Consider the following 15,802-nt stretch of genomic DNA (forward strand, 5'->3'; position numbering starts at 1 on the left):
ATTCTCATTCATCTGCATAACACCAAGTACCTGCCACAATACAGTGCACATAAAAGACATTCAGTAAATGAGTGTAAAATGGAAGTGGGAAAACACATTTAGACGTCATTTGCAGTCACTCAAATGCTCTTGATAAAAGGATACTAATATAGAAAATTCCATTAATTCTAGCTAGCCAGTAACATCACATCACAAATTTGAACTACAACTATACATACGGTATATGATCATAATTATAACAAAAGAAGCAGTGAATGAAAAACTCACCTGCTTTCATATGTAATACTCAGGCAAGTAGTAGAAGAGTCAGTGGTTAATGATCATAAAATGAAATAATCAAGGCTGTCAACTGGAAGCCATGACTTACCAGAGGTATGGGGAAATGTGTTGCATACTGCAGGTGTCGCAGGAGGTCATAATTAGACGGAAAAATTAGCTCCCTGGGTTTTTCTCTCTTAAGCAACTTCTCACCATTAACCGACATTCTTCTGCCCAAGGAAGAGTTGGCATTCTCACAGGATTCTCCAGGCATGGGAGAAAAAATCTAAGTCATGTAAAACAAATGTTGGAGATTGTAAATGAAAGAGAGCAACACCAAAACACAGCACTACATACCAGAACTCCAAATACACAAGACACTCCTACACTATCTCTTCCCTCTTTAAGCAATGAGAAAATAAAGAGAAAAAAGAAACTGTGTTAATCTCCACAAAATTCATATACAGATTAGTAGGAAACTATCAACATAATCTCCCATTTTGAAGATGAGAAAATGACAAACACACTCATAAGAATTATGCAAAGCTACACTTCCCAGAGGACCAGAGACAACAACAGACTCATAGGTTAAGTGTTTCCTCAAAAGGTTACATTTCCTACAAAAACATAAACACAGAAATCATTAACAAAACTAATGAGTACCAGATATAAAAGTTTTAATCAGTATTCCAAACAATATGTTTTTTATAAAGCACCTCACTGAGAGCCATAAGGAGGAAATTATTATAATTATATGGAAATAAAGTAGAGAAAGTATAACAAGTCCAGATCCAGGAAAGCTACATACATAGCAAATCAACACAGACTGTCATGATCAAACTATTCATGTATTCCTGAGAGATGATGATCTCAAATGAGCAAAAGAGTCACAGATTGTCAACTAGGAGGACAGGGGTGTTCTAATCTACAAAGGAAAAAATGCAGCCAAAACTAAGGATGAACTGAAATGAGACAATTGCACAAGATGAGTCACTATACCCTAGCAAGGAATATGGCAGGATCACATTTACGTCGGTACACAGGTCATTCCAGCACATGGGGCAAGGAACAGAAGGACGGAGACAAGCTGGGATGGGGTGGGGAAGAGGGGGTTAATAGTCAATAAGAATTTGAAGGTTGAACCTACTGGAAATTCCGAACCAAAGTCAGTTTTAAAGTCATTCTTGTCTACTTCATCAAAAATATTAGTAGTTCCTGAGTCAAGGCCCATATGCGCCATTATAGTCTGTTCCTGATGATTGCCAGAGAAAAAAAGTGACACTGTAAATTTTGTAGTTCATTAAAAACCTGAAGCTAAAATATGACAGTGATGTTTTTAACCATCCTAGGTCTTTTCTCTCCCTAGTAACTATTTTTCCCAAAAAAAGAGAAGTTTTAAGACATGCACTTGCTTTGAAAAGTTACATTCTTTATCCTCATCAGATTTACCTTTCAAGATACTTGAAGGAAAGAGCCCACAAACTTAAGACATTAAAAACAAACTGGCCATAATGTCCCTCCTTTAGGCTATTCCCAGTCACGTGTTCACAAACTTTTCCTAGAAAATCTGACAGTGTACCTAAGATATAAGAAACCTCGATATCCAAGAATAGAAGGGAAGAAACAGAAATGTAAAAGAAGCATAGACAGGTAAAGGAACTTTGGTTTTTAGCTTTTTATAATGTCTAGTGTGGGCAAATTTGGAAACAACAGTATTTGTATTAAAAAAGTAATTTTTAAAATTCCTGCACCATTTGATCACCAAATCTTAAGAACACGAACTATGAATCCACACATGTAATTCTAATACCAGGTCTTTCAGTTACAAGGATAACCAGTGTTTTAAAAATATCATCACAGCATATGCTTAAGCGCTCACAAAACCATCATGAGGCTTGATTTTTAAGGAACCTCCACAATCTCTCACCATTTTCCACTATTTTCTCTTTACCACCTCCATGCTTTCTGCCTTGAAAACTTCCTTAAGTATATGGAACAATGTCCAAAACACCAGAAATTGGCATTAAATTATAGTCGTAGTATGAAATAATTTGGCAAGAATAATTTCACAACATTTTACAGTTTTCAATTTATTAAAATGAAAATATGATATGTTATGATCAAAACAGGATGTCCCATTTTGTAGGAAAGACAGAAGCAATGGATGAACTGGGGAAAAGATGTTCCTTAGAAAGGGACTTTAGGCCAAAATCAGTCTGATTTTAAGGCACAATGTTAAAGAAAAACTGGAAACTAGAAATACATAAAATTGGAAGCGTATAATTCCTGTCCAATAAAAAAATGTTATGTACTGTCAAATCTTTTCATTAATAGTTTTAGTGTATCCGAAAGAAAATTCTGGGATATATATATATTCCATATGTTTTCTTTGTAAGTGAGGAACAGAGATAAATGAGTTCTTTAACAGGAGAATACAATTTAAATGTAATCACCCTTCCACCACCAAACGATCCTCTCAAAGGGGTTTCCCCAGCTGAGTTGTTTTCAGGGCTGGGGCACCACTCCCAGGGCCATACCTCCATTTTCATGTCATGGTCCTTTGGGTAGTGGTCATCCACATTCTCTCCTGCTGGCGACCGTGGTCGGGTCGAGGCGGTGACTGACAAGTCTCCTCGAGATATGAGGGTGCACATGTATGCATCATGAGAGAAGACATCGTGTCGGATGAACTCACAGAAGAGCAGCACCAGATTCACAAATTCTACCTTTTCACATTCACTATTTGGATCCGCTATAAAGAAAAAAATCAACAATTAAGTCCCCTTGATATAGTAGGAAAAAAACACCAAATAGGAAAGCTTAACATGAGGCACCCAGGTGGTTCAGTGGGTTAAGCAACTGCCTTCAGCCCAGGTTATGATCTCAGGGTCCTGGGACAGAGCTCCAACCTGGGCTTCCTGCTGGGAGCTGGGGGGGGGGGGGGCGGTCTGCTTCTCCCCCTGCCCTTCCCTGCCAAAGTCCCCACTCATGCTCTCTCTCAAATTTTTTAAAAAGCAAATCTTTAAAAAAAAAAAAAAAAAAAGCTTAACAATATTTTCATTTTTTTTCTTACACAATAGAAGAGTTATTAGAAAATTTACAATGAGACCCAAGCATTTTGTGCCTTATGGGCACATGGGTTTTGATTGTCCCTTTGGACTTGAAAAACAGCATCCAGTGTGTTAAGCACAATTTCCAGTTTAAGGATAGTGGTTCCTGGCAAATGAGTAACCACTTAAGTAATAACATAAACACAAAGTTTCAGGGAAGGAAAAAAAAAAAGAGGGGGGGGGAGACAGAGCCAAACTGCTTTTCTCTGGTTTTACTAGTAAAACAGCTCAAGACTGTGTTCACAGCTTGAGAGTGTCCATATATTTCTAAGGTGTATGTGTGTACCTTTCAAAGGACACTTCACAATAAAACAATTCAAAAGGTCCTTGAAAATACTAGTGCATGGGATCCACTAAAAAAAAAAAAGAGGGAAGATGGAAGACACAGAAATGAAGCTCTGCAGTCTTTCCCAGTTGGCAGCCAATCTGTTCAACTAACATTATGACTTTCAATACTGCATCTGCTCTCCGAAACTTTGCACCCTTGAGAGGCTAAAAAATGTTAAGAGCCACCCTTTGAGGCTCGGGCCCTGGTACCATCCTGCTCACAAACACCAACAGAGACAAACAGATGGATCCACGGAACATTAAGCTCCTTCCCTAACACTTAAGCCTTGGCGGTTGCTGCTGTCCGCCAGAATCAGTGACACACAGTGTCTACATGGAGAAGTAACACCGCTCTCTCTCTTCTGGATTCCCCAGAACAAGCAGAGGCAGACAGGAGGAAGAGCTTCCCAAAGAACAAACAGGAGTGAGGACAGGCTGAGGAACAGCAAGGGCAAATGTGTATCCGTCCCTTCCGGAAATGCAAGAGAAGCTGGAGCAGCTGACTTCCACTCCTGACCATCTATTTTCTACCCCCTGGGATCTCTTCTGTCCTGCATTTTTCTGCTTCCTCTTCTATGTTTCACAACAGCTGCCTACCTTGCCACCACCAGTGTGGCTCCAGCTCTCCCCTAGCCCAGAACAGCCACCAGGCCACTTAAAGAACCTCACTCCCAAGCACCATTCAACCCAAAACAAGGGCCATCTCAAAGGAATCAGGAGCAGTACTATTTACCCGCTGCTTTACCTCATTCTTCACAACAAACCTGTCCCTCCCGCCCCCTCCATGCATTTTCTCCCCTTTCTATCACTTTTCACTTTACGCCATCTTTCTGTTGTTTCAGCACTATCTACCTAAAGACTTGCCCTGCTGTACTTTGTCACATCAAAGCCTCAGAATGAGATCAAGACGGCTAAGCACACATAAATGAATCTTTCAAGTGTCAATTTACAGTATAAACCCACTGGGCTTGTAACACCCAAACACTCGACTTCCCACAAACAATAGAAAAAGAGACAGAAGAACGGGAGACTGAAAGAACATCCCAGAGAGTACAGGCAAGCAGCCAGCCACCTACACAAACTGTTTCCTTACATCAAGGACCTGGTTATAAAGTACTTTGTTTGACTTTTCCCCCTTTTCTTATCAGCAGTTAGAAAAGGAAAAAATTTTGAAAAGAGTGCAAAAAGAGAAAATTCCTAATCACAATAATGATTAGACAGTGAAACTTCAGAGGACCTTAACTCCTCTCTTTTGGTAAGAAAGAGCTAGAACAGGAAAAACTATACCACCACGTATTAGAGAATGAGGTGACTTATTTTTACAATTTTAAAACTCTGGAGATTTTGAAGTCTTTGCAGCTCACTTAATTTTAAAATTGCATAGAAATATCCATTAAAAACATGCGACAAAATTTTGCTCAGTAAAATATGCATTACATTCAGCACCAAGAACTCTTGATTAAGACGCAAGGAAGAAAAAGAAGAATTAGCTCCAATCTTTTATTTAGGATCTAGAAGCAAAGAACTTTACTTACATAATGAGGGGGCCTGTGTATCTAAAAATCTTAATAGAACATTCTGGAAAACAGGCAAACTAGATCCAGCAAGAGAGGCTGAAGAAATGGATTCTTTCTCATCCAATACCTCTGATTCACCACATCTCTAAAATTAAAAATAAGCACAGTTAATTACAGACGGCAATGTAGCCACAGCAGGTCATGAATTTGTTAGTTTTTTATTAACATTTAAATTCTCAAAAAAACCATGCAAAATTAATTGAGATTTCTGTACTTGAGGGCTATGCATCATAGGTAAATATAATTTCTGAAAGTTAGGGGAAACTACACCAGAACAACTCAAATGATTTCAAAGGACACCCTTAAAAAACATTATTCATGTAAATTATAAACTCTGCACCACATTATAACTGTCCACTGAATATACAGCATAGTATAATAAACTACTCATTGTCCCTATGCAAAATTGCTAAAAATAATTTGAAGTTTTCTTCATTTTTAAACAGTTCATGCTTAACTATATACTTGCCCTGAGAAATTTTTGGGCATGTTATTACTAAGTTTGACTTTTTTGTGTGTTTGTTTTTGCTAGGTTAGTGTACTTACAACTGTGTGCAAGAGGTGTTCGGAAATATGTTGTCAAATGAGAAAGTGAACATAATTACTCTGATAAGATTCCTTAACCTCTCACACTTTACCAGTTAAGATCTCTTAGAACCTGTGGAATCTCCACAGTTCATGAAACACAGAACTAAAGAAGCTTCATTTCAGACAGTACTAGGAGACCAAAAAAGAATTCCAAAGCAATCAGAACCCTGTTCTCTATTCTTTCTCATATCCCTTTGCTCTTCTCATTTTTATTACTATTCTTTAATATTAAGATATTAATTCCCTAATCCATCCTCTCTTTACAAAGGACAAATTTTGAAAATGGTGATGTTCAACAGCAATCAATTATCTTAAATACCTCTGAGAGAATACATTTTTTAGATGTGAATATTTATGCTTATTAAAATAAAAAATTACAGAGCGCCTGGGTGGCTCAGTGGGTTAAAGCCTCTGCCTTCGGCTCAGGTTATGATCTCAGGGTCCTGGGATGGAGCCTCGCATCGGGCTCTCTGCTCAGCAGGGAGACTGCTTCTCCCTCTCTCTCTGTCTGCCTCTCTGCCTACTTGTGATCTCTGCCTGTCAAATAAATAAATAAAATCTTAAAAATAAATAAATAATAAAAAATTACAAAGTCATCAGTGTGAGCTTCTTCCAAAAATGACTGTGTGTTTCCAGAACACACTGGAAGAAGGGATGCCCATGAGGCACGACAACCCAGAAGGAGCAACTAAATTTGAGAATTTCAACTTTGGTTACTAAAGTTGAACCACTGCAATTCACAGTAAAATAGTCTATCTATTCATAGAAAAAAAACAAAAATCAATGAAACATCTTTCCTAATCTGCACATTGTAAAATGGGTCATGTGTTTCACACCTTACTTAACCCAGGATCTTCAAGCCCCAATTTGAACAATATGATCCTTTTTATTTGGTGAAGAATACTTCCCCAACAGCTGGAGAGTGATGTCTATGGATATATTCTTATTTCATTTTTTAAGAGCTTCACAGGAAAGAGTATTATTAGTAAGAGAAAACCAGCTAAATTCTCATCCACTCATACAACATTTACTGAGCACCAGCTATGTACTGAACACTATTTGGGGTGCCAAAGACACAACACTGAACAAGGTGGACAAGGTCCCTGCTGCCAAGCTTACGTTCTGGAGGGTGGTAGGCAGGCATTAAAGAACAAGCCAACAGGAGAGTAAAACAGAGAAAGAATGACTGAAGGGTGGGTGACAAAGGATCTTCCTGAGGAGGTGACCCAAGTTGAGCTAGGAATGCTAGAAAGTCACACTGCCTAAACTAGCAATGGCAGAAAGGAACTGGCCATGGGAAGACTGGGGAGCAGTATGCCACCCAGTAGAAACAGCAAGCCCCAGGTCCCAAGGCAGAAGCTGGTTTGGCTTGCCGGAGACCCAGAAGGGCCACGGCAGCTGCAGCTATGCCCCAGGGGAGAAATAATGAGGCAGGAGGGAAAGGCAGGCCAGGGAGGCCCATACAAGGCTCTGTGGACACAGTAAGGAGCCATTGGGAGTCTGCATAAGGGGAAAACATGATCTGCTTGCCATTTGAAAAGATGGCTGTGGCTGCTGTGAGGAGCAAGGTAGCAGGCGAGTGAGGGAGCAGAGAGGAGAGGGCCCTGCAGCAGTCTAGGTGAGGAGGAGAGGGCAGGCCACTCACACCACCCACAGCCTCTCTCCTGGCCAGCCCTCCCGATCTTATGGGCAGATAAGGGGGCTGGCTTAATAATTTTCCCTCAACAAAAGATAGAGTTTATCAAGCTAACTTTGTTTTTTTCCTTTTTAATCCACTTCCAAGGGCCAGAATACAATCATAAAACTAATAAAAATTGATATCTGTAATCTCAAAATCAGAACTACCTCAAGAAAATATTTCCAGGGTGCCTGGGTGGCTTAGTTGGTTAAGCGTCTGCCTTCAGCTCAGGTCATGATCTCAGGGTCCTGGGATTGAGCCCCACATCGGGGTCCCTGCTCACTGGGAAGCCTGCTTCTCTCTCTATCCTCCCCACCCCTGCTTGCATTCCCCCTCTCACTGTCTCTCTGTCAAGTAAAGAAATCTTAAAGAAAAGAAAATATTTCCAGATTCACTATATTATGTAGCTTTAAAAAAGTTGTATAATATATACATTTCCATGTATGTGAGTGTGTGTGTGTTGTGTGTGTATTCATATGTATGTAATACAAAATGTATATATGTGCCTGTGTGTCTCAACTTCATTTGGGAGAGGTCTTTGTTCTAAATCAGATGTTAGAGGTGCCTGAGTGGCTCAGTCGTTAGGCATCTGCCTTCAGCTCAGGTCGTGATCCCAGGGTCCTAGGATCGAGTCCCATGTCAGGCTCCCTGGCTCAACAAGGAGCCTGCTTCTCCCTCTCCCTCTGTCATGCCCCCTGCTCGTGCTCCCTCTCACTCTGTCAAATCAATAATATCTTTTTAATAAATAAATCAGATGTTAAAGTTTTATTTTAAAAGATACAATTTTAAATTAGTCCAGAATATAAATTATTGGCTTCGCCAACTGAGAGGGATCCTATATGTGAATCTGTGATTCTCCTTATGTGAATTTGTATATTCTCCCTTTTTTCCATGAAGACAGGAAAAAAAAAATAGCATATGGATAAAAAACGGTTATTTTTAAATGATGGCGTTCCATCCAAAAAGAAAACTGAACCTACCTCTGCCTCAATTTCCGCCTGCCTCTTCTCCAGGAGCTTCGCCACAGCTATGGCCCTGTGCTTGCCCGACCGCTTGCAGCTCACTGCCCACTCACACAGCAGGGTCACCACGGCTTCATCATTGGGGGCGACCTACAGTCAAGAGAAAGGGGGACCAGCCATGTCAAGTGAAGCGTTCGCCCAATGATGGGAAGCAAGCAACGGACTTTGTAATGCTTTTAAAGCTTTCTTTAAGATTGCTTTTATTTTATTATAGTCATTCTCGAAAATGTTCCCAAATCCCTTTTAACTGAAGTATAAAGAGCAACACTTAAGTGACAATGAAGGAAATCACTTACTGGAACAGCTCACTCTGTGACAATTTCAAGGGAATTAGAGTCTCCAATCTCCTTGTATATGTCTTTCATTTATACAGAATTATCACAGAGCCCCACTGATCCTCCGGAACTCAGCCTCAAAAGCCAAGAGAAAGGGAAACTGAGCACTGAATATCCAGAAGAGCTGTTCCTAAAGCACTCACTCCACTGCTGGCCCCCTCACACTCAGAGCCTCACTCACTACCTAATCCAAACATGCCCGGGAAACAAGCCACCTACTCCAACAAGGAACAGAAATGAACTGGAGGGGAGGCTGTTAAGCCGGCCAGACCCTCACTGCATTAGAAACAACAAACAGGAGAAATGACAACCAAGCATCAGAAACAAAAATTAAAAGAAGACACAGCAGAGGACAGTATATCCTGGGTCTGCGCGGGGCTCAGCACTGTTCTCAGAACTACGAGCTGTGGTTGCCATGGCCCAGAAATGGGTACCACAGACTGAAGATCAGAGGGGTCCAAGAAAGGTCACAGGAACCCAAGTGACATGAATGTGGGACAGGTAGGCGGAGCTAGGTCAAAAGAGGAATCATCGCTTTATGTAACCTCACCTTTCCTCTTAAAGGGTGCAAGCCAAGCAATGTAACATCACCTGCCAGCTTTTAATATTTGTCCAGCTTTATAAACACTATGCCACAAGAACTGGAGAATCACAGTATTGGCTTTCATGTGAGAGGTCCTAAACGTTTTAGAATCCATAAGCTCAATTAAGATTATAAGAGTTATAAACACACTCCCAGGAAAAATATACAGACATTAACACATAAATCCAGCACAACTTTTCAGAAAGGGGACTCTGTGAAGACTGTGAAGACTCCCAAGCATCCCAGGGTAAGAATCCCTAATCAGTTTATGGTACTAGCAAACAATTTAGATCATGAAAACCAGTTTATTCCAAGATTCTTAGTCATCCTACCCTAAATTTGGTTAAACACATATTGACTCAAACAAAGAAATGTTATCTAGGGAGGATCTCAAAAGAATCTCTGGGTCTCTTAATTTAAATTAAGAGAAATAACTGAATTAAAATATGTAAAGATTGAACATAACAATTAAGAGAGAAAGAGACTAGAAGGAATGTTTGCCTGGATTCAATCTAATCCAGAGAAAAGTAAAAACATAAAAAGTAAATTCAGTGAAGCACTACATGCTTAGATTTACATTAGAGAGATCAAAAGGAGTTACCCTAAAAATACTACCATCAGTTTTTAATAAAACGGTAATGTGCATCATATCTGCACTTATAATTTTTTATATTTTCTTCTGCATCATTAAAATAAGATAAAAATAGGCTACAAAGAAATAAAGGAATGACTCACTCAACTTAAGTAATGGACTCTGTTTGACCTAAACGTGCACAGAACAGCACATATAAGAGAAAACATTTCTTTTTAACACATCCAGATCAGGACCACAGGTTTGGAATGACATGCTAGAAAATAAGCCCTAGGAAGGAGTCAATTCACTTCCAGAAGCACTTATTAAGGACCCATGCTAGGCACTGAGGGAAAAAAATGTAAAAGACCTGGCCCATTCTCTAAAAGTTCACCTTCTAGAAAGAAAAACAGAAAAAACAACTAATCATAAAGCTACAAGACATAGGGTGCCTGGCTGGCTCGACTGGAGGAGTGTGCGACTCTTGATCCTGGCATCGTAAGTTCGAGCTCCATGATGGGTGTAGAGATTACTTAAATAAATAAATCAAATAAACAAACAAATAAACTTTAAAAAACATAAAAGCTACAAGACGTTTTGACAACATGGAGGAGGAAATAATTAAGTCCAACTGTCTGCACTTTCCGTATCTCATAGGCAATAAGCATCTGTCCATCCCAGCTTACAGACACATCTGAGATCTTAACTTGAAGACAGGAGGGCCTGCAGTCTGCCTGATATAGCTGTGGTCTCAATTTGTAATTATTAGGAAATAAGTGAATTATGAAAACCCAAGGAAAATGCTGCTGAAAGATTATGTTTTTAAAATACAAAATCTTATTATAGAAATTTTCTTATATTAATTTCAATTATAGGCCCATAATCTATTTTCAACCAGTAAATACTTCCTAATACTGGCCAGATTCAAACAGTGCAAAGCCTACTCTTTTGGACTAGCAGAAGGACTACCAAACAAATGCCAGGCCTTCCTCAGAATATTGGAGTGGCGGGGATGGAGGGATACATAGGTTCTGTATCCAGTTTAAAAGAAACAGTAAGACATTACTAAAGATGTTCTATTGCTAACTTCTCAGAAAATCATACTGAAAATCAGGTCACCTGATACCAACTTTAAAGCAAACAGCCCCTGCGATATGAATAATTACATTTATGTATTTTGGTCATAATGTACTTTAATTAGTTCATTACTGAAAAATTATATATTAGTTATAAAATGCTTTTATAATTTCAGCATATTTTTCAAGATAATTTTTTAGTGAAAACTCCCCCTCTGACCCCTACTAATTACTACAAAGTTTTGATTCACATTTTAAGCTATGTTTACCAAGAAGCCCCTTCTAGATTCCACTACTGAAAACAAGGATATTCTGCTTTTTTGATTCTAGTCCCAGTTCCAGGGTATATTCAATCAGACATGTTTATTGCACATGCACACAGACAGCCATGGCTTACACTCCCCACATGCAGATCCTTGCGCCCCTCTGCATCAGTCAACTTTTGGAAAATTAGAGGATTGCTTCCATTTGCCTACCAGATGCTATCTTACAAATTAATTCAAGTAACTGCCAACAGGACATCATAATTTCAAATATGTAAATTGAAGAACATTCTCACTCTATAAACAAATTTCTAAGAATATTAAGCTCTACTTCTTTAAAACAATAGTTATTTGGTAAGTGAAATTTAGTAAATATGATTTTAACATGTAAAAACTTCAAGGCAAAAAGAATTTTTTTTTAAGATTTTACTTACTCATTTGACAGAGACAGACACAGGGAGAGAGGGAACACAAGCAGGGGAGAGGAAGAAGGAGAAGCAGGTTTCCTGCAGAGCAGGTAGACCGACATGGGGCTGGATCCCAGGACCCTGAGATCATGACCTGAGCTGAAGGCAGACGCTTAACAGCTGAGCCACCCAGGCGCCACTCAAGGCAAAAATTTGAGGAAATTTAGGAGTTCAAGATACTGGGGTGCCTGGGAGGCTCAGATGGTTAAGTGTCTGCCTTAGGCTCAGGTCATAATCCTGGGATCCTAGGATTAAGTCCCGCATCAAAATCCCTGCTCAGTGGGGAGCCAGCTTCTCTCTCTGCCTCTGCCTCTCTTTCTCTCTCTCTGTGTCTCTCATGAATAAATAAATAAAACCTTAAAAAAATTTTTGAGATATAAACTACAGTCCCTCTCTTCAACAAGATGGCAATTAAGTGGGACAGACATACATGTATACAAATAATTTGGAAATGAAGGAAATGAAATGAAAAGGAAAAAATGGGAAATGAAGATTATCTCAGAGAGTCAACATTTAACAGGAGCTGAGAGAGAAAACTGAAGGGAACTACTAGATGCTTTCTTTCAGAAAGTGGCTTTTTGGCCTGGGTGGGTTAAGCCGCTGCCTTCGGCTCAGGTCATTATCTCAGGGTCCTGGGATCGAGTCCCGAATCGGGCTCTCTGCTCAGCAGGGAGCCTGCTTCCCTATCTCTCTCTCTGCCTGCCTCTGTCTACTGTGATCTCTCTCTGTCAAATAAATAAATAAAAATCTTAAAAAAAAAAAAAAAAAAGTGGCTTTTTGGGAAAAATCTTGAAAAATGAGTTAAATTTCAAGAGAGAGATGAATAAAAGGAGAAACAAGTAAGTGGGAGATAGAATAACACCCCCAACCCCAAAGATGTCCACATATTAAAGCCAGAACATATGAATACATTACCTTAAATGACAAAAGGGACATTGTGGCTGTGATTAAATTCAGGATGTCAAGAGGGGAGAATTATCCCAGATTATTGGGTGGAACCAACTTAAGCACAGCAGTAGTTGTGAGTAAAGAGATTTGACAGGAGAAGCAGGAGCCAGGGTCAGAGACTGGAAGATGCTGTGCTGATGACTCTGGAGAAGGAGCAAGGGGACACAAGCTAAGGAATGCAGGTGGCTTGTAGAAGCTGGGAAACAAAAGGAAATGGATTCTCCCGTACAGTCTCCCTAAGAATGCAGCCCAAATGACACCTTGATTACAGCCCAGTAAGACCATAACCTCCAAAACTGCAAGAGAAATAATGTGTGTTGTCTTAAGCCACTAAATTTCTGCTAACTTGCTATGGCAGCAATAGGAAATTCAAAGTAATTTTAAACAAGCACATAAAAAGTGGAAAATGGGACACCTGGGTGGCTAAGTCAGTTCGGTGTCTGCCTTCAGCTCAGTCACGGTCCTAGGGTCCTGGGATAGAGCCCCTCTGCTTCTCCCTCTCCCTCTATCTCCTCCCTTCTGCTCATGCTATCTAAAAAATGAAACCTTTAAAATATCTATTTTTTCATATCATTTGTTCTAATAATTCAATCTCTAAAAATATAACCCAAGAAAATTATCTTAAAGTAAGAAGATAGGAGTACTCAAGTCATCAGCGAAGCATGATACTAAAACACTCTTCCTCTTCTAGCCCCCAGAAATTGACAGATTCCCTCTGAAATTTGAAAGAGGCTCTTAATGGGTCAAATCAGAGAAAAGACAGTGAAGTCACAGGGAGAGAGAAAATCTTTATGGATGGTTCACAGGCAAGAGCATTTGTCTTCGACAATGAACTATGGGCATTTTTGTAGTGTTTGTTTAATTTTTCTTTCTATTTTTCTGCAGACAAATGGCGATATTTCGTATCTAATTAAAAGATATTTAAAATAAGGAAGGCGGCCTGAAGGGCCCTGCCACTGAACAAAGGAAAAGGGGAAGTCAAAGATGCATGATTACAAGTAAGGCTCAAGTCCCTTCCGACAGCCTTCTCCCCTCTCAGTCAAGGTCAGCTCCCTACCAGCCTATCATTCCTCCCCCCTTCCAGGAGCTGCACCCCTACTTCTCCTAGGGATACTGCTCCTCCTGCTCCAGGGGATTCACGGATTCACAGAGGGATACCCCATCCTCTTAGCTTTAGTGCCAAATTCTGAATTGGGGTCTCCCATGAGCAATGATGACTTTAGGCAATTCTTTGGTCACACACACACACACACATACAAAATCACTCTATCAGTTGTGCTATTCTGTGCTCAATCTTGAAAAACATTTGGAATTCTAAGAGACGACCCCTGACCAGACAAAACTTTCTATTCTGATCAAAAATATTTTTCAGGGGGCTCCTGGGTGGCTCAGTGGGTTAAAGCCTCTGCCTCCAGCTCAGGTCATGATCCCAGGGTCCTGGGACCGAGCCCCGTATCAGGCTCTCTGCTCAGCAGGGAGCCTGCTTCCTCCTCTCTCTCTCTGCCTGCTTCTCTACCTGCTTGTGATCTCTGTCAAATAAATAAATAAAATCTTTAAAAAAAAATTTTTTTTCAAGATACGTTTTCTGCCATATCTATTGCTTATTCTACCATTACTAAAATCTTAGCATTTATTAACTGACCAAAAGAGACACAACAAAAATTAAAAGCTGAAACTTCCTAACCTTTTCAATCGTTTTTTTTTAAGATTCGTTTATCTGAGAGCATGAGCAAGCATATGCATGTGTAAGTGAGAGGAGGGGCAAAGGGAGAGGGAGAGAATCCCAAGCAGACTCTGTGCTGAGTGCAGGGCCCCACGCGGGGCTTGATCTCAGGACCCTGAGATGATGACATGAGCTGAAACCAAGAGTCAGATGTTTAACCAACTGAGCCACCCAGATGCTCCTCTTTTCAGTCATTTTTAATGAAAATTTAAAACATAAAATTACCTAGTATGGACTTAAAATCACCCTTAAAAATAACGAATAAAGTTATGTTGGCAAATTTCAGGCGGTAATAAAGATAGTTAACATTTATTGAGTGCTTACTCAATTTATAGTCCAACATTGCAATAAATGTGTTTCAGGAATTATTTCTTTTAATCTTTATTACCTATGATCTAGTTAACATTGCCATTTTACAATTAAGGAACCCAAGGCATAGAGATGTTAAATACCTTGTCCAAGATCACTCAGCTAATTAATAAAACTCTTGCCACAGCATAAATCTCAGGATATGAGCTAAGTAAGTACAGCAACGCTGTGTTTTCAGAAGAACCTGGGAAGGTAGTCTTGACCCTCCTCCTAGAGTACACAATGGCCTTTGTGTGAGCTCCAAGCTTCTCCGGGCTCTTCTGCCTCCACTCCCGATGCTTACGACATCGGAGTGTTCTGCTCTCTTGCGCAGAATATTACTTCCATGTAACAGGCATCTTTCACAAGGTGGCTTCACGATTATCAGAACTCCAGCTATTGGTTTCAAATAATCCATGAGGACATGGAGACATGCCACTGAGAACAACTAAAGAAAGTCCTTTACCATCTCAAATACTATAAAGGAGAGCTGGAGTCTTGAGGAGCAGGAACAGGCAGCTTTTCATACTGGCACTTCATAATAGATAGTAAGACTTTAATAGTCCACTGCGTGCACCCTGAGTCCACAACTCCATAGAGACGACAAGGATAGAGAAGAATGAAAGAGACAGAGAGAAACTGAGCTGTGGCACATAAAATTAAGGCCAGAGAAAAAGAGCCAAACCAGGGGGTCAAGAATCTGAATTCTAGCCACGGCATAAATTAAAACATGTAATCATGGCAATAATAGTAACAACACTTGTAAATTTCTAGCCACAGGTAGTAGCAGAAGTAATGACTGAAAATATCGAGCAGACACTGGGTGTTTCATACACATCATCTCTAATCTCAAGGAACTCTGCAGTAGGTCTTCCTATTACCATTTGACAGATAAGAAAACAGAGGTTCAGAGGTTAAGAGGTCCAAA

At 39.9% G+C, this 15,802-nt stretch overlaps 1 protein-coding gene across 6 annotated transcripts in view; it reads right to left on the bottom strand.

Moving 5' to 3' along the window:
• MED12L (mediator complex subunit 12L) overlaps positions 1-15,802 on the bottom strand; it is a 325,613-nt gene that overhangs the window by 218,113 nt on the left and 91,698 nt on the right. For 4 of the 6 annotated variants that reach the window (XM_059163744.1, XM_059163745.1, XM_059163742.1 and 1 more), the window contains exons 12-16: positions 8,519-8,650; positions 5,231-5,357; positions 2,796-3,010; positions 1,406-1,510; positions 368-544 (exon numbers count right to left, since the gene is read on the bottom strand). In XM_059163744.1, the coding sequence (XP_059019727.1) occupies positions 368-544; positions 1,406-1,510; positions 2,796-3,010; positions 5,231-5,357; positions 8,519-8,650 (756 nt within the window). The remainder of the gene's footprint in view (positions 1-367; positions 545-1,405; positions 1,511-2,795; positions 3,011-5,230; positions 5,358-8,518; positions 8,651-15,802) is intronic. The other 2 variants (XM_059163748.1, XM_059163747.1) reach the window with 1 other exon arrangement.

This window comes from Mustela lutreola, chromosome 2 (genome assembly GCF_030435805.1).
Source record: "Mustela lutreola isolate mMusLut2 chromosome 2, mMusLut2.pri, whole genome shotgun sequence".
In the NCBI taxonomy this organism is placed as follows: Eukaryota; Metazoa; Chordata; class Mammalia; order Carnivora; family Mustelidae; genus Mustela; species Mustela lutreola.